The sequence below is a fragment of the Passer domesticus genome, chromosome 24 (genome assembly GCF_036417665.1).
Source record: "Passer domesticus isolate bPasDom1 chromosome 24, bPasDom1.hap1, whole genome shotgun sequence".
Taxonomy (NCBI): domain Eukaryota; kingdom Metazoa; phylum Chordata; class Aves; order Passeriformes; family Passeridae; genus Passer; species Passer domesticus.
The window spans coordinates 4,488,814-4,506,673 of NC_087497.1; the positions used below are offsets into that span (position 1 = coordinate 4,488,814).

At 59.2% G+C, this 17,860-nt stretch overlaps 2 protein-coding genes and 2 long non-coding RNA genes across 5 annotated transcripts; 3 read left to right on the forward strand and 1 right to left on the reverse strand.

Moving 5' to 3' along the window:
• Positions 1–4,619: 4,619 nt before the first annotated feature.
• Positions 4,620–6,190, forward strand: LOC135285744 (uncharacterized). Of its 2 annotated transcripts, XR_010350460.1 has the most exons (4): positions 4,620–4,797; positions 5,156–5,311; positions 5,588–5,677; positions 6,092–6,190. It is a non-coding gene; the product is annotated as an uncharacterized LOC135285744 (long non-coding RNA). The 2 variants fall into 2 exon arrangements; XR_010350459.1 differs by lacking the exon at positions 4,620–4,797 and having other exon boundaries at positions 4,804–5,311.
• A 1,644-nt stretch (positions 6,191–7,834) lies between these two features.
• Positions 7,835–8,803, forward strand: LOC135285743 (uncharacterized). The gene is made up of 3 exons (XR_010350458.1): positions 7,835–7,973; positions 8,248–8,487; positions 8,666–8,803. It is a non-coding gene; the product is annotated as an uncharacterized LOC135285743 (long non-coding RNA).
• LOC135285740 (myotubularin-related protein 9-like) lies at positions 7,846–13,297 on the reverse strand. The gene is made up of 10 exons (XM_064398345.1): positions 13,093–13,297; positions 12,559–12,667; positions 11,248–11,373; positions 10,999–11,172; positions 9,983–10,200; positions 9,162–9,323; positions 8,941–9,082; positions 8,643–8,863; positions 8,412–8,563; positions 7,846–8,293 (listed from the first exon to the last, which is right to left on the reverse strand). The coding sequence occupies exons 1-10, from the start codon at positions 13,272–13,274 to the stop codon at positions 8,109–8,111; spliced, it is 1,671 nt and encodes a 556-aa protein (XP_064254415.1). The 5' UTR covers positions 13,275–13,297; the 3' UTR covers positions 7,846–8,108.
• A 1,602-nt stretch (positions 13,298–14,899) lies between these two features.
• Positions 14,900–16,295, forward strand: FAM167B (family with sequence similarity 167 member B). The gene is made up of 2 exons (XM_064398551.1): positions 14,900–15,231; positions 15,575–16,295. Exons 1-2 carry the CDS (start codon positions 14,968–14,970, stop codon positions 15,836–15,838), a joined length of 528 nt encoding a protein of 175 aa, XP_064254621.1. The 5' UTR covers positions 14,900–14,967; the 3' UTR covers positions 15,839–16,295.
• Positions 16,296–17,860: the final 1,565 nt, after the last annotated feature.

Genomic DNA, 17,860 nt, shown 5'->3' on the forward strand with positions numbered 1-17,860 from the left:
GCCTGCTGGAATCTTCCTGACACCTGAACAGCACGAGATCATCCCATACAAGGATGATAATAAAGCATTAAGAGTGTTGCTGATGTGGCGATATGTGATAGGTTACATAGTGAAAAAAACTTACAAGGAAATAGTGGGTCTTGAAGAAGGGTATAAAACAGCTCCTATCTCTGATAAATATCTCAGTATCTCTGCAGGTCTGAGTCCGTGCCTCCTTTGTTTGCACTTGGTGGAGCCACGGGCTGGGCAGGAGCCTGGGTGGGGACTGAGGGGTCTCTGCTTTTAAGGCATGGTCAGGGTCTCCTGGATGGGAGAGGGGTGGTTGGTGTGATGGTGCAAGGTGGCAAAGCCCCGCTGACCCCACCAGCCGCCCATGGAAAAACATCTCATTCTTTCCTCCCAAGGCACCGGGGTTAGAGCAGACTCATCGCAGCTCTCACTCCAACCATCATGGGTAAGCTGGGTGGCTCATGGGGTGAGGGACACGGGACCTGCAGTGGGACAGCCCGGGGGGGCACAGGGACCCTGGGGATCTCCCCTTCTCCCCTCTCCTCCCGGGTGTCTGCAGGGCTGAAGGAGGGCGGTGCTGGGAGAGCTGCTGCTGCCAGAGGGAACCTGCTCTGCCTGGCACCGAGGGCTGGGATCCAGCCTGGAGGAGCTTTATGGCCCACACACCTGGCCGTTTGTCATTTTCCATCTTAGACTTCCAGCTACTCGTGATTGCATTCCTTCTGGGATTCATCATGGGACTTCTACTTATAAGTGAGACTTTGGCATGAGATGAGTAGTGCTCGGCTTTAATTGTGGTGGTGCTGCTGAGGGGGAAGGGGCAGCTCTGGCCTGGAATTCTGCCTGCCCCCGCTGCTGCAGCCCTGCACACTGTTCCTCTCCTGCCACCCATGGGTGTCCCTGGCCCTGCACCCCCAGCCCTCGCTCCCTGCTCTGGTGCCTGGGTGCTTTTGGGGAGGCCGGTTCTGGTGCTGGTGGCAGGGGCACATGTGGGTCACAGCGAGCACCCTAAACACTTCTCTCTCCTCCATGGTGCAGCACTATGCAAAGAGAGGATAGCCATGAAAATAAGCAGGGGATCTTTTTCCTTCTCTTTTGAAGTTGGTGAGTGGGGAGGGCAGGGGGGCTGGGCTGTGCTGGGTGGAACACGGGGTTGTAGCCTGGGCTTGCTCTGAAGCCAGAGCAGCCCTTGAAGCCATCACTGGTCTGAATGTGCTCTAAGAGTGGGAAAGGGATCCATCCCAATGTGGGGGAAAGAGCCAGGACCTGCTGGGGTAGGGGTTGGGGCTGAGGGCAGCAGGGGCTGTGCAGGCAGGGACTGCTCTGTGGCCAGAACTCCTGTGTCCACTGGCAGCAGTGGTCAGAGGCACAAAGGGAGAGCAGAAAATGGCTGGGTGTGCTCAGGGAGCAGAGCACACTGCAGGCCAACTCTCTGGCACAGACTGGGGAGACCCTTGCTGGAGAGACATTTTTGGCTGTCCCTGCCTCGTGCTTGTCCATCAGCAGGCAGCCTCGATGCCTCTGGGACATGACTCTCCTGTCTTTATAGGGGGGAAACAAAGGGTCAGCCCCACAGGCTGCAGCCAATGCCATGGTGACCACAAGAAGAAAGCCTGATTACCATGGCCAGTGAACAGAAGGTGATTTCCTTCCTTCCAAGCAGCCTGCTTCATTTCTTCCCACAGCATGGACTAGAATGCTCCAACTGACCAGCAGCTGCCCCTTTAACATATTTGGATGGCTTTGATCAAGCAATGCCTTTAAAGCTTTAATAAAAGTGCGTTGCTGGTGTGGGTGTGTGTGGTGGTGATTGTTGTGCATCGTGGCTCAGGTTCCTGCCCCACAGCTGGGCATTTGCCGTGCTCCAGGAAGGGATTGCCCAGGCAGAGTTTCCAGCCTTGCTCCCTGTGCCCCTGCCCAGCCAGGGGCTGGCTCCCACTGCAGCCTGACAGTGCTGGCAGTCCCTGGGAGCCCAGCACTGCTGCAGCAAATGCCCAGGGCAGCATGACACTGCCCTGCAGGGCCGGCAGAGCCCCAGGGGTGCAGTGGGTGCATCTCTGCAGCCTGGGGCTCAGGACAGCCACTCTCTCTCATTTGGGTGGGACAGGGGAGCTGCTCCTGCCAGACACGCTGTGCCCCACTGCTCCTGCTGGGCTGGGACCTTGTCTTGGCTGCTGGGAGCCGTGTCTGGGATCCTCAGGGCGGGATCCCTGGGCACCAGCCATGGGGGAGCTGCTGGGCTGCTGCCAGAGCATCCTGGGGGGGCATGGCTTGCACCACAAGCTCTGGGGGTTTGGAGACCTGCTGTTTGTCTGGGGGGCTTTTTTGTGCTTTTGCTTTTGGGTCTTGTGACTCTGGGGCTTTTTGGATTTGGGGGCCTCTGAGCCAGGCATTTTTGCCCTGGCTCCAGTCTGCCTTTTGGCTCCTCTGCCCTGGTGGGCTCTCTCCTGCATCCTGTGAGCATCACAGCACTCCCCCCATCTGCTGCTTCTTACTCACTTTTTGTGTCTTGCTTCCTCTCTCTCAATCTCCCCTACCACTGCTCTTTTATTTTACTTTCTCCTTCTCTGTCCTTTCTAGCACTTTTTGGTAGGGTAACTTCTTTTTCTGTTTGATTTTTCGTTATCAATAAACTGTCTTCAGACACACTGTTGTCTCGGTTGACATCATTACAGATAATATATTTTTAAAATAATTCCTCAAAGTTCCCCACAGTGGAAAGCCACAAGATCCCTGCAGAGACAACCCCAAGGTCCAAAGTCCTGGAGATGGGGGAGCCCCAGCCCTGCTCCAGCTGAGACAGCAACATCCAGATTTGATGAGAATGAAACTGAAACTCAGCGATTGAGCAATTTCTCGGGATTTACCAGTCCTGACATTCCCTTTTGGGATCTTTCCTGCAGCACTTTGACCCTCAGAGCACCGTACACACAGGACAGGTTGGTGGTATGGGGTTCTCCCTCAGGGGGTGTTTGGGGACAGCAGCCTTTCTCTGGGTAGGAGGGACAGTGACGGGGGCTGCTCAGCTCCCTGCACCAGTGGAGAGAGATAAGATAGAATTGAGTTACAGGCTGTGGGATGTGCCTGCAGAATGCCATGGCAGCACGGAGAAGCTTGTCTCCCCTGACCTTGGGAAGAAATGCCACTTGGTGGATGCCCAAAGGAGAGGAGCCTGCTGGAATCTGCCAGACACTTGAACCCCATAGAAGGACCCTAAGAAAGCTTTAAGAATGTTGCTGATGTGGCAATGTGTGAAAGGTCACTTAGTGAAAAAAAAAAAGTACAAGGAAATAATGGGTACTGAGGAAGGCTATAAAACCAGCTCCTATCTCTCAATAAATAACTCAGTATCCCTGCGGGTCTGAGTCTGGCACTGGCAGAGCAGCCCAGGTAGCCCTGGGTCGGGCAGGAGCCTGGGCAGGGACGGAGGGGGCTCTGCTCTTGTGGGATGGCCGAGGGCTCCTGGGTGGGAGAGGGTGCCTGGGGGTGATTGTGCAGGGCAGCAAAGCCCCGCTGACCCCACCTGCTGCCCATGGAAAGATTTCTTGTTCTTGCTTCCCAAGGCACCAGGGTTAGAGCAGACTGATCGCAGCTCTCGCTCCCGTCCAGCCCACCATGGGTGAGTTGGGTGGCTCCTGGGGTCTGGGACACGGGACCTGCAGTGGGACAGCCCAGGGGGAGACAGAGACCCTGGGGTTCGCCCCTTCTCCCCTCTCTGTCGGAACCCAGAGCATCTCTCTGGATGCCCTGGATGTCTCAAAGCCCTGGCAGGGGCTTGGAGACCCTGGCAGGAAGCCAAAGACACCTGGAAATTCGATCTTAATTCATAGAGCAAATTGCCAACCTTATATGAAGAATTACAGGCCACAAAAGTTTAAGTGGCACAGTAGTAGGAATCACAGAGTGAAGGGAAAAATTTTGGAGCACTGTACAGGGGGGTTTTGGGTGTTGTACAGGGGAGTTTGGGATTCTATACATGGGGGTCGGGAGTCCCAAGATGGAGGGATTTGGGTGTGCCCTGTCCTTCTTCTTTCTTCTCCTTGGCATCCATGTTCAGGATGATGTTGGCATGTGTGGATTGGTTCATAGGGAAAGTGCACTTGCCAACAAGGGTGAAAAGTATTGGAAATAGAAGGTAAATATCTTACACGTAGTTTTTACTATAAAAGAGACAACTGCCCCGTGGGCGGGAGAGAGTGCCCTTGGCTGTCTTGCTGATCAGACCTCGGCTGGACAGACAGAAACACTTTGTAGATAAAGAACAATAAACACAACTGAAGACCGAAAAGCAAGAGTCCAGACTCCTTCTTCAGAGCGCGGCCTGCCCAGAACCACCTTCTCCCGTGCTGGGGCAGAGACAACTGACAGCCGACCCCGACACCTCTCCTCCCGGGATCTGCAGGGCTGAAGGAGGGCGGTGCTGGGAGAGCTGCTGCTGCCAGAGGGAACCTGCCCTGCCAGCACAGGGACGGGGCTGCAGCCGGGAGGAGCTTTAGTGCCCAACTCCTGCTCATCTGTCATTTTCCTTCTTAGAGCCAAGTGTAGCCACCGTTGCAGTTGTCTTTATAGTTTTCACTGGATTTACAATTTTAGGTGAGAGTCTGGCACAGTTTGGGTTCTCTTGTGGCGCTGCTGAGGGGGAAGGGGCAGCTCTGGCCGCTGCCTGGAATTCTGCCTGCCCCCGCTGCTGCAGCCCTGCACACTGTTCCTCTCCGCCACCATCAGCAGCTGTGGCTGGTTTGACAGTGCCAAGTGCCTGCTGCAAACAGACATCTGAAACCTGGGCTGGTGAGTTTTGTTTGCCCGGGAAAAGGGGCAGCGTTCGTGTCCAGGGCCCAGTGGCCTGGTGCGGTTGTCAGGGGTGAGAAAGCTGTCTCAGGAATGCCCTGACTTAGAGAATGCACCATTCTCTAAGTCAGGGAAAATTCATTCCTTTCCCAAGGTTCGAATGCTGTACCCCCTTTCACATCCCACTCATCTTAAACCCTTTGTATCTTCCATTAGTTACTGCTGTGAAAACTTTCCCTCTCCACGTAGCTGTGCACAAAATCTTTACCTTCCCCAAAGACAGGGCACTCCCCCTGGTGTCCTTCTGCTGGTTGTTACCTGTCCCTGCTGTCCCTCCGACTCACCGTCTGTCCCTCAGCCTACCCTCCGTGTTTTCCTACCCCTTTTGGACCCTGCAATGAATCAGCTGAGATGATCCAGGACTCGAGCGGCCCTCCTTCTGTCTGGTGAAGAGAAACATCTAGCCAGGGTCCAGCGGGTGAAAATCCTGACCCCGGCAGATAACACAGCCAAGGTGAGCTTTTCCTGCAGATTTCCTGGCAGGATCTCTGCTCAGAGGGAGTTTTGCTCCTTGGGAATTTTCGGTGAGAAAGGGGAGGTGCTAAACGAACAGCCAAGCACTGAAAATGAAATACTTGGGTATTTGCATAGAACGTTTGCAGTTTGTCAGTTCTGGAAGGTGGGAGATTTCCCTTTCTGGGGAATATTTTTGGGATTTGAGCTTGCAGAGGGAACACCCATGCAGGTGAGGCCCAGCAGCTGGAGCTGATTCATGAATTTCCCCTCGTAGCTCTTTGACTGCACATCCCTGGAGCACCTGAAGACGTTCCGGACGGAGCGGCCAGTGAACTCTGCTGCCCTTTCCCCCATTTTTGACCACGTAAGGATGAGCTCCCTGAGGTGCCCCCAATCCTGGGAATCCTGCATTGTGAGAGTTCCCAGTCCAGCCCAAAACCAGGACTCTGGAATGAGCCTGGGGGATTTTGCTGGGTCAGGCACTGGGAACAAATCCTCTGATGGAATGTGTCAGGGAGGTGGGAATTCCTCAGGGGCTTGGAGCCCTGCTGATGGATTTGTGGGATCTGTGGGATTTGTGGGAAGTGCTGGAGACGGTCACCACCTCTGGAAGTGTCCAGAGAGCCTCTGGACCTGGCACTCACTGCTCTAAACTCGTTTCAAGGTGGGGATCAATGCTGGGCTCGATCTTGGAGGCCTTTCCCAACCTCAGTGATGCCAGGATTCCCTAAATCCCTAAATGAAGGGCTGTGATTTCTCTGGTTTCTCTCCCCTGCAGGTGGTGCTGGGAGGAGGGCAGGAGGCCGTGGATGTGACCACCAGCTCCACCAGGTGGCAAACTCGAGGCCAGGTTGGTCCTTTTCCCTCTGGCAGGGCTGAACCCTCACAGAGCACTCCTGACACCCCAAGGATTGTTCTTCCCTTTCCTTTTGGAAGATGGCAATGCTGGAGAAACCCAGCTTTTTTTTTTTTTTTTTTTTTGAGGAATCTGTGGTTTTGTCCCTCCTGGCCTTGTGACAATTTCAGTTTTCCTCCTCCCAGGTTCTTCACTTGGCTTTTGAGGAGGAGTTTGGCAGAGTCAAGGGGCACTTCGGGCCCATCAACAGCGTGGCCTTCCACCCTGATGGCAAGAGGTGAGAGCCTCCCCGGGAACTTGCAGTGTCCCCAGTCCACCCAATCCCACTTTTTAACTGGGAGATGACCAAACTCAGGGGATCTCTGTGCTGGGAATGGAACCAGCCCCTGAGTTCTCCCACTCTGAGCCAGCCCAGGGGATCACTCACACCCTGCCCCACTCTTGGGCCACATCACTGATGTTTTTTCCACTTTGTGATTCCTGTATCAGTTTCAGGAGGGGGTGGTGAGGCCAGGCTTGCCATTGTTTGCTGCCAGCAGCATTCCTGACTTTCCCTTTCCTCCCTGCCGCCGCAGCAGTGGGGGTGAGGATGGCTATGTCCGCATCCATTACTTCGACCCCCAGTACTTCGAGTTCGAGTTTGAAGCCTGAAGGGGAATTTCCCTCTCCTCTCCTCTACTTTTCCCTTCTCCAACCCCTTGCCCAGTCCAGGGCCTGCTCAGGAAAGGCCTGAAGTTGTTCTTGGCAGGGATTTTGGGGGCTGTGGGAAGTTGGGGAAGTGGGAACTCCAGCAGCTGCAGTGGCTTTTACTGGGAGAGGAGTGAAGGGAACTGGGTTGGCTTCCTGGCATATTTATAAACCAGGGGAGGGGGAAAAAATGAGGAAATAAATAGAAATCTTTTCTAAACACAAGGAAAAGCACCTCTGTGGGGGTTTCTTTAGGTTGGTTTTCCCCATCTGGACCAAAATTAACCCAAGGACTTGGTTTTCCCAGCTCTGTTGTCAGTGCTTTGTTCCACACCCTGGAGCACTGCTGCTCCTCCTGGCACCTCTGCCCATCCATGAGCTCCTTCCCAGGGAGGCTGCACAGCCTCAGGCCCTGCCCTGAAGTGTGAAAAAGCTGCGAGTGCACAGCCAGGAGTTGTTTTCCAGTTGCCAGCACACTCTGTTTATCTGCTGGGCTGAGCCCGGGCCAGCTTCCCTCATGGAACAGTTATTTCCTGCCCTGGCAGCTCGTGCTGCACATCCTCACCCTCCCACCCTCCTGGCTCTTTTTTTTTTTTTTTATCTCTTTCCTTCCTCAAAACTGGGCTCAAGGGCACAATCCCCAGGCTGGCTCCAGGCTCGGAGCCGCTGGCACGACAGAGGCTGCAGCCTGTGTGATTTTGGGGTGTCGGTTTTGGGTGTCCTGCTGGGGTTTTTCTGGGTGATTGTTGGGTTTTTCTGGGTGATCTGCTGGGGTGTTTTTGTGTGATCTACTGGGGTTTTTCTGTGTTATTGCTGGGCGTTTTTTTGGTGTGATCTGTTGGTTTTTTTCTGTGTTCTGCTGGGTTTTTTTGGTGTGATCTGGCTTTCTTTGTGTGATCTGCTGGGTTTTTTGTGTGTCCTGCTGGGGTTTTTTGTGTGATTGTTGGCTTTTTTGGTGTGATCTGCTGGGGTGTTTTGGGTGTGATCTGGCTTTCTTTGTGTGATCTGCTGGGGTGTTTTTGTGTGATCTGCTGCCCTTCAGCTCCAGAGCCATCCAGGGGCACTGCTGCGATCCCAGTGGGAAGGAGCAGCTTCCTTATGGAAGAGCAGGACACAGGCAAGGGCTGGGAGAGAGATTTACTGAAACGAGCTCAGGGTGGGCAGCTGAAGGCTGGGGAGGATCTGTCCCCTGTCCCGGAGCTGCCCACGGGGTCTGTGTCCTGCACAGCCCTTCCCATGGCAATTTCCAGTGTCACCTTGTCCCAGCTGTCCCCGTTTCACCGTTCTCTGTCCCAGCAGAGGGCTCAGGGAGGGGCTGGCTCAGCCTTTTCCCTGTGCTCTCCTGGAGGGAGGAGCTCTTTCCCTGCACCAACCTCTGGATCTCCACCCAGGCCTCATCCAGGTGCTGGGAGGGACGGATCCAGCGAAGGAAGAAACCTGGCGGAGAAGGGGCTGGGGGTGAGCTCAGCCCTGTCCCGCAGGGAAAGGCACAGCAGCTGCCCCTGAGGCAGCCCAGCTGGGAGCTGGGGGTGGATTTTGGGAGGATCCCACTCACCCTGCCACAGCTGGATGCTCTGGGGCTCCACGGAGGGCCAGATCACCAAGGGGTTGTGCGAGTACAGAGGGTTCAGGTACTTGTGCTTCTCCTCAGGCTGGTTCAGCCAGGCCCACAGCGAGTGGGTGCTTTCCCTCACCTTACACAGGCTCCTGTGGGGACAGGAGGGACACATTCCAGTCCCCAGCAGCGTCACCTAAGCCGTGACAGGCGGGGTTTGCCTTCACCGACCTCTCCTTCTCGTTGTTGCACAGGAAGGTGCCGTAGGCCGAGGCGTAGGCGTTGTCGAAGAGGGTGAGCAGCAGCTGCTCCCCGAATTCCAGCGAGAAGGGGAACTGCCGGCTCAGCTGCCACACGCAGTCGAGGAAGAGGAGGAAAACCGGCGCCTCCTGCTTGCCCCGGGCGTGGGAGCAGGCGGAGCGGGCGCAGCGCAGCTGGAAGGGGTGCCCGGCCTGCGGGACCCCCATGGAGACCTGGGGTGAGGCACCCGGCCGGGCTGGGCCCCCCACCCTGCCAAAACAGCTCTCACCTGGATCCACTCCCGCTCCAGCAGCTCCTGGAATCCCTCCAGGGTGCGGCAGGCGGGGTCCAGGATGAGCTGGGCCAGCGCTGTCACCAGCAGCGTGGTGTCCGTGCCCTCGGCGCCGTGCACCAGCACCTTGCAGCCCTCCCTGCCGGGGCGAGCCCAGCATTGTGGGCACATTGCGGGCACGGAAAGGGGTGAGACGGGCAAGGTGCAGCCCCCCTTACCTGTCCAGGCACTGGGCAGCCAGGCAGGCCGTGCTCAGGGCGGCCTTGACGTGGCTGAGCCAGCGGCTGCCCTCCAGGCGGCCCAGCCAGCGCTCCATGCTCAGGGCAGGCTCACTGCACGCCTCCACCAGCCTGGCAAAGCTCTCCTGCAGCGGGCGGCCCCTGCCACAGGGCACGGAGCCCTGGGCTGTTAGTGTGCTTTTGTACTTTGTAATACTTTGTAATACTTTTGGTTTTGTGCGCCCTTATTTTCCCCAAATGGTGTACCCCTTTTTGTACCCCCTCCCTCTACCTGTGTGATCCCTCTCCTGGGTGAGATCATCCCCAAATCCCCGCCCTGGCTCTCTGTCAGTCACTCAGCATCCCGTCCCCTCTATCTAGAACTTTTGGCCCAAGTCATTGAGTGATTAGTCCGAGGCCAGGGGTCAGCCCCACAAGTATTATTTTATACACTATCCCAAATGTCCATCCCCAGGGTTTCATCCCTGCAGGGTCCTTATTGCTCAGCAAATGCATCCACATTGGGTTTCCTCCCACCCTTTAAATGTAACCCTGACATTCCTTTTGTTTTACACCCTGAGGTGTGGGGCTCCTGAGGAGCTCCGAATAAACCTTGGGCTGTCCCCTGCTGAGAGTCACCTTTTATCCCCTGCCACGTCTCCAGTGTCCCCTCTGCTGCCAAGGCCACTGCCCCAGTGCCACCAGTACCCTCGGGCCACCAGAGAGTGTCCCCCGGGGGGACACTGGGAGGCACCCCGAGAGACAGAGCCAGCGTGGGGCTCGGTGGCACTGTCACCCGGGGGGACAGCACCTGCCCTCACCTCTCCAGGGCGCGGTGCAGCCGCCGCCACCGCGGGTAGGAGGATTTGGGCTCGGTGCCGCCGCCGCTCATCCGCGCCTGCTTGGCCGCCTGCGCCGAGCGCGTGTCGATGACGAAGCCGCGCTCGCCCTCGTCCAGGATTGTCCCCAGGAGCTGCTCGTCCTCGCGGCAGCGCCGCCGGTTGGGACCCGTCAGGGGCTGGCTGCTGCGGAGCAGGGCCTGGGGACAGCGGGGGACAGCTGGGAATGGGCACGGGGGGAGAGAGAGCCAGGGTGGCCTTAGAGGGCCTAAAGGGCTCCAGGGTGATCTTAAAGGGCCTAAAGGGATCCAGGGTGGCCTTAGAGAGCCTAAAGGGATCCAGGGTGACATTAGAGAGCCTGAAGGGCTCCAGGGTGACCTTAGAGAGCCTAAAGGAGTTGGGGGACAGCAGGGGACAGCTGGGAATGGGCACCGCGGGGAGAGAGATCCAGGGTGGCCTTAAAGGGCCTAAAGGGATCCAGGGTGGCCTTAGAGGGCCTAAAGGGGCTGGGGGACAGCAGGGGACAGCTGGGAATGGGCACTGCGGGGAGAGAGAGCCAGGGTGGCCTTAAAGGGCCTAAAGGGATCCAGGGTGACCTTAGAGAGCCTGAGGGGGCTCCACAGTGACATTAGAGAGCCTAAAGGAGCTCCAAGGTGACCTTAGAGAGCCTGAAGGGCTTCAGGGGAGCTGGAGAGGGATTTGGGACAAAGGATGGAGGGACAGGACACAGGGAATGGCTCTCACTGGCAGAGGGCAGGGATGGGTGGGATACTGGGAATTAGGAATTGTTCCCTGGGAGGGGCTGGAATGGCTTTCCCAGAGCAGCTGTGGCTGCCCCTGGATCCAGGGAAGGACAGGGGAGAGCTGTCCCTGCCCTGACAGGGGTGGCACTGGCTGAGCTTTAACATCCCTTCCAACCCAAATTCTGGAACCCTCTGCAGCTGGAACCCCCCCTTGTGAGAGGCAGGAGGGGCTGGCAGGGGGGCAGAGGGACTCACGGTGCCGTTTTTGGGGTGGAAGTAGCAGAGCACGGGGAAGCGGCCGCCCTGGCGGAACCGCGCCGCCTTGGCCAGGGCCTCGTCGCCCAGCGCCGCGGGCACCAGCACGGCCCGCGGGTACGAGGGGCACGCGCCGAAGTCGCCGTTCACGGAGCTCAGCCGCCACTGGCTGGTCTGGGGGAGAGCCCACATCAGCGGAGGGGCCCGGGGGTCCCTCCCGGCGTGGGGGTCCCTCCCGGCCGGGCTCACCTGCGAGGCCACCCGCTGCAAGTGGCGCTCGGGCACAGCGAGGTGCCAGCCGTGCTGCAGCCGCAGGCCCGGCGGGCGGTGGAAGAACGGGTACGTCAGCATCACCGAGTCCAGCGAGCACAGCGCCTGTGCGGCCAGAGATTCGTGGTTTGGGAAAAGGCCCCTGCTAGGATTTTTTCTCCTGAGGAGGCTCAGGGAAGAAATGTCAACAATAATGATGTGCTGTTGTGGGATGCAACAGGTGCGTTGGGGCATGTTAATTGTTACTAATTAATGGCAACTCAGAATCAGCTGGCTCAGACTCTCTGAGAGTCACAAGCCTTTGTTATTCCATTCCATTCTTGTTCTTTCTAGCCTTCTCATGAATCCTTTTCTCTCTATTCTATCAGTATAGTTTTAATGTATCATTTTAATATAATATATATAATAATATAATATATAACGATATATATGATACATAATATATATCATATATTGTTATGATATGTCTTATGATATATATTATATATCATAATATATTATGATATATTAGATATCATAATATATTATGCTATATATATTAGATATCATAATATAATAAACCAGCCTTCTGAAACATTCACAATTATATAATATATATAATAATATAATATATATTATATATATGATAGATAATGTATATCATATATTATTATGATATGTATTATGATATATATTAGATATCATAAGATAATAAACCAGCCTTCTGAAACATTCAGAATAATATAATAATATAATAATATAATATATATAATAATATGATATAGATAATATATATGATAGATAATATAGATAACATATTATTATTATATGCATTATTATATATATTATGATATATTTATATTATATATAGTATATATTATATATATTATATTTATTTATTGTATATGTGATATATAATATATAACGTATTATTATGATATGTATTATGATATATATTATATATAATAATATGTATTATGGTATATATTAAGTATCATAATATAATAAACCAGCCTTCTAGTTTATTATATTATGATATATTTATTATATATACGATATTTATTATATTCCGAAGATTCTGAATGTTTCAGGAGCCAAGATTCTCGTCTCTCCACTCATCCCGGGAGCCTTTTCACACAAACCATCAACCACACGCCTGCTCAGGGACACCGGAGCTGGCACTGTCGCCGTGTGCCACGGCCGTGTGCCAGCGCTGCCGGAGCCGCGTGTTTACCCAGCTGATGCCCGACCCAGAGCAAACACGGCCGCGCTGTTCCCTCGGCCAGCCCTTGTGGGGCCGGCCGGGCTCACCTCGATGGAGCCGGCGACGTCCAGGCACTGCTCCATGCCCGGGATCTCCAGCTGCAGCACCCGCAGGTCCTTGCAGCGCAGCGTGACGGTGCCCGAGGAGCCCGAGACCCTGCGGGAGGGGTCAGGGCTGCCTGGGGACACAGGGGACAGCACCGAGCCGCCCCGTCCCCCCGGGGGCTGGGCAGGGCTGCCTGGGGACACCGGGGACAGCACGGAGCCGCCCCGTCCCCCCGGGGCTGGGCAGAATTTCAGGCTCGCATCCGCCACCGCAGCCGGGCTGCGCGGGTGGCACGGAGGCAGAAATGCCACACCTGGTGTCCCGCAGGGAGCCGCCACTCCGCGGGGGTTGGCACCAGCCTAAATTGTGCACTCTGACGGGGAGAGGAGTCCATGCCCGCCCTGCCCCGCCAGCAGGGAGAGGAAGAGGAAGGACACGGCCGGGCGGGGCAGCGCGGTGCCCGTGGGGTACCCGGGACAGGGGGGGATCCCCCAGCTCGGGCACGGCGACAGCGACAGCTTTGGGGACGAGCCCACCTTTTCTCCACGGCGTCCACGTTGCGGATGAGCAGCCAGAGCTCCAGGTCGCCGCGGGGGCAGGAGGAGAGCAGCAGGTGGTGGCTGGTGATGCACAGCGTGCCCCGCACCGCCGCCACCCCCGGCCGCGACAGCAGCACGTCCTCCACTGTCGCCGTCTTGATCAGCTCCGAGAACTCCATGGGCGCCGCCTCGGCCCGGCCGGGGAGGGAGGAGAGGGAAAAGAAAAAAAAAAAAAAAAAAAAAAAAAAAAAGGGGAAATCCTGCGGCTCTCGGCCCGCCTGGAAACCCCTTCCCTGCGCGTCACGCGGCGCTGTCCCCTCGCCGTGTTGACATTGTCACCTCCCGCACGCGGCAGCGCCACATGGCTCCGCCGGGGGCAGCGGGGAAACTGAGGCACGGGGGGCTCAGCTGGCTGCGGTCTCCGCTGTGCCCCAGGGGATTTTTGGGGGGAAATGGGATGGCGGGGAGCAGCTCGCGGTCCTTCCCTGCCCCGCTGGGCTGCGCCCCGTTACCGGCCCCGGCTGGCAGCGTCCCCACGGGCTCGGCTGTCCCCAAAGCCACCCCCGGGGCTGGGCACGAGAGGAAGAGGAGAAGGAGGAGGGTGGGTCGGGGGGGTGGCGGTGCTCCTGCCCCGGCCACCCCTTCTGCTTACCTGCTCGGGCTGGGTGGCAGATGGGGACCTGAGGGACAGGCAGGGACCTCGGGGGGACAGGCAGGGACCTGGGGGGACAGGCAGGGACCTCGGGGGACAGGCAGGGACCTGGGGGGGACAGGCAGGGACCTGGGGGGACAAGCACAGTGCAAGCAGGGGACCTCAGAGTGCCAACAGGGACCTGCTGGCCCTAAGGAGAGGTTTTTTGGGGGTGCAAAAGGGAATTTTGGGGTGCAGGCAGGGGACCTTGTGGGACAAGGAAGAGGCTCGGGGTGCAAGGAGGGGATTGGGGACACCGGGAGTGCAAGGAGGGGACCCGGGGGTGCCAGCGGGGGAGCTCGGGGTGCGGGGGCGGGGATTTGGGGGTGCGGGAGGGGCAGTCCGGGCACCTCGGGGTGGAACCGGGGGGTGGCGATGTCCCCGCACGGCCCGGCCCGGCCCGGCCCGGCTGGCGGATGTCGGGTTTAAGGTGGCCCGGCCCGGAGGGAGGCGCGGGGCTGGGGCTGGGGGTGCTGGGGGGGTCGCTCCGTGCGCTGCGACAGCGAGGGGACACGGAGGGACCGCGGCAAGGGACACGCGAGGGGACAGCGCGACCGGAGAGCAGCGCGGGGGGAGCACGTGGAGGATTTGGGGGCTGCCCTGGGGGGGCTGCAGGGGACGGGGGCGGGCAGGTGAGACCCGGGGGTCGCAGGTGAGACCCCTGAGGCACCTCGGCTGGCTCTGGAGCCCCGCGGGCAGCGGGGAGGTGGCACAGGGACAGATCCGGACGCGGCTCCACCTTAAGCTCCCGTCCGGGTGCGGGACCCCGGCTGCACCCCCCGGGCACCCCCCCGTTTCTTTTTCCTTCCTCGAGCTTTTTTGGGCCCCCCCAGAAGCGGGGAGGGGCGGCTGAGCCCGGGGATAAATCATCGCAGCTCCTCCGTGCCCGGTGAAGGCTCCGTCCGGGAACGGGGAGTCTCCTCCCAGGCGGAGACAATGATGTTAAAAAAGAAAATAAAAGGAAAAAAAAAAAAAAACCAACGCAACAAGCCAAAAATACTCCTCTGGATAAGGAAATTCCTGCCCATCGGCCTCGGGGTGGATAAAGAGCCGGGAGCGGGCGCAGCCGGGCAGGGGTGGGTGGGTGGTCGCGGGCAGGGTGGGGGGCTTCATTCCCCGGTGGAGAGGCGTTCAGGGCACAGCGACCAGCGGGGCTTTGGGGCCGCTCTGCTCTGCCCCACATGGCTTTCAGCCAGCTGAAATTCAAGGAATTGGGCGAGGAGGAGCCCAGCTGGGAGCAGGAGAACCTGGAGAGCGTGAAGGCGCTGGCGGCCAAGCTGAAGCTGCAGACGCGCAGACCCTCGTACCTGGAGTGGGAAGCGCGGGTCAGGGGGCAGCGCTGGGGGGCACCGCGCAGCCCCGGGCACCCCCCGCAGCAGCAGGACGGGGGCGTCTGTGGCTTTGCCACCGTGGAGGCGGCTCTGGAGTGGCTCAGGACGGAGCTGGTGAGTTCAGGACGGGGACACGGAGCGGGATTGGGGACACCGTGCCCGACCGCACCGGGCACGGCGGGGTGGCAGGGTGTCCTCTGCCCGCCTTGCTGGCTCCACACGCGTTTTCTCAAGGTTTTTCGTGGCTCTGCGGTGCCACAGCTCCGCCGGGGTCGCTTGTCACCCCCTCCCGCTGCGCTGGGGGTGGCACGGGGGGCACGGCCTGAGCAGTGCGGGTGGCACGGGGGACACGGCGTGGCACCGCGGGCCCATGGCGGGGTTTGTGCCCGGCCCAGCGCCATCCCCGCTGCCCGGGCAGCCGTGGCATCCCCCTCCACGGCATTCCCTGTCCCCGCAGCGGGAGATGCAGGCCCTGGACCAGCGGCTGGCGCAGCAGCTGATGCGGCTGCGGGCGCGGCTGCACCGGCTCAAGGTGGAGCAGGCGTGCCACCAGCACAAGGAGATGCTGGACGACGCCACCTTCGGCCTCGAGGGCTGCGAGGAAGACTCGGATCTGCTGTGCACCATCCCCCCCAAGGCCGCCTTCCTGCTCTCCACGCCGCTCAAGCACATCGGCGTCACCCGCATGAACATCAACTCGCGCCGCTTCTCGCTGTGCTGAGCCCGCCCGCCTGCGGGGACAGCCCGGGGACACCGCGGCTCTTTGGGGACCCCCGGGGACAGCGCGGCTCTTTGGGGACCCCCGGGGCTCGGGGCAGGTCGTGCTGCCCACAGGGTGATGCCGCGCTGAGGTGGCGCGGAGTGTCGCCGTCCACATGGGTGGCACCATCCTGAGGGCACGGGAATGTCGCCATCCCTGTGGGACACGGGAATGTCACCGTCCCCACGGGCACGAGATTGTCACCATCTCCATGGGCACAGGAATGTCACCATCTCACAGGAATGTCACCATCCCCATGGGTGTCACCATCCTCAGGGCACAGGAGTGTCACCATCCCCACGGGCACTGGAATGTCACCATCTCACAGGATTGTCACCATCCCCAGGGTGTGGGACACAGGAATGCCACCATCTCCCCCATGGGCACGGGATTGTCACCATCTCACGGGAGTGTCACCATCCCCCCCATGGGCACGGGAGTGTCACCATCCCCCCCATGGGCACGGGAATGTCACCAGCCCCCAGGGCGTTCTGGGGCCTGGCGCTGAGGGTGGTGGGCTCAGCCCGGCGGGGACAGTGCGGAGCGGCCCTTTGAGGCGCAATAAAAGGAGCAGAGGGTGACAGCTGGTGGCTTCTCCCTGTCTGTGCCTCCAGACCTGGCCCCGGCTCCAGGTGCCACCTGGGGATGCGCCTTCCACAGAGCCCCGAGTGTTGCAGTGCCAGGGAAGCTGTGGGGATCATTTTGGGGGCAGTTTCTCCTTGCCAGGACACGAGGAGAGCCCGAATGTGCCCCCCAAGCTGCCACATCCCCCGCTGTCACCTCCGGGCTTCCGGCCTGTGCCTGCGGCTTCTCTCTCGATCAAAGCAGCCAACACAATGCCGCTGTGGTTCTCAGCCGCCTCCCGAGCAGCGCTGCCAGCCCCCCGGGCCACCGCGGGTCCCCTGGCTCCGGCCCTGTGCCCGCGGCTCCCGGGCTGCCCAGGCTGCGGTGGCACCGCGGTGACACGGCGGGGACAGCCCGAGGGGGGCTCCGAGCCTGTCCCGCGGCACACGGGGGACCTTGGGGCGCAGGGAGGGGGGTGGCAGTGCCAGCAGGGGACCCCGGGGTGGAGCAGGGAGTGCCAGGCTGGCGCAGGGCACGGAGGAGACAGCGCAGGGCACGGAGGGTGCTGGCAGCAGGTGCCAGCCCCGGGGCTCTCGGCATGCCCTCGCCAGGGGACCCGAGGTGGCAGGAAGCCATCGGGGTTTGTCACTCGCTCTTGCGGTCGGGGGCGAGCTGAGAACGGGCTCCTCTTGAGTTTGCTCATGAGGCAGGAAACCGGGGCGAGGCGGGGACAGCGGCGGCGGCGGCGCAGCCGGCCCGGGGGGCTCCGCTCCGCGCCCCGAAAGGTTCGGGGGGCTCCTCTCTGCATCTCACCGGGTCCAGGGGGCTCCTCTCTGCATCCCATCTGGCTTGTGGGGCTCCGCTCTGCGCCCCAAAAGGTTTGGGGGGCTCCTCTCCGCATCCCACCCGGCTTGGGGGGCTTCTCTCTGCACTCCAAAAGGTTCGGGGGGCTCCGCTCCGCGCCCCAAAAGGTTTGGGGGGCTCCTCTCCGCATCCCACCCGGCTTGGGGGGCTCCGCTCTGCGCCCCAAAAGGTTTGGGGGGCTCCACTGCACACCCCAAAAGGCTCAGGGGTTTCCACTCTGCATCCCACAAGGCTTGGGTGGGCTCCGCTTTGCACTCCACCCAGCTTGGGGGGCTCCTCTCCGCACCCCAAAAGGCTTGGGGGACTCCGCTCTGCACCCCGAAAGGTCGGGGGGCTCCGCTTTCCACCCCCTAAGGCTTGGGGGGCTCCTCTCTGCACCCTACTCGGCTTGGGGGGCTCTGCTCTGCACCCATAAGTGTCGGGGGGCTCCTCTCCGCATCCCACCCGGCTTGAGGGGTTTCGCTCTGCACCCCAAGAAGCTCGGGGGGCTCCGCTCTGCACCCTAAAAATCTCGGGGGGCTCCTCTCTGCACCGTACCCAGCTCGGGGGGCTCCG

Coding starts and splice junctions, on each gene's coding strand:
- LOC135285740 (XM_064398345.1), bottom strand. CDS start 13,274: ATGGAGTTCTCGGAGCTGATCAAGACGGCGACAGTGGAGGACGTGCTG. Junction 12,668..13,092: donor GTGGACGCCGTGGAGAAAAG/GTGGGCTCGTCC, acceptor CCCCTCCCGCAG/GGTCTCGGGCTCCTCGGGCA. Junction 11,374..12,558: donor ACGTCGCCGGCTCCATCGAG/GTGAGCCCGGCC, acceptor CTGGCCGCACAG/GCGCTGTGCTCGCTGGACTC.
- FAM167B (XM_064398551.1), top strand. CDS start 14,968: ATGGCTTTCAGCCAGCTGAAATTCAAGGAATTGGGCGAGGAGGAGCCC. Junction 15,232..15,574: donor AGTGGCTCAGGACGGAGCTG/GTGAGTTCAGGA, acceptor CTGTCCCCGCAG/CGGGAGATGCAGGCCCTGGA.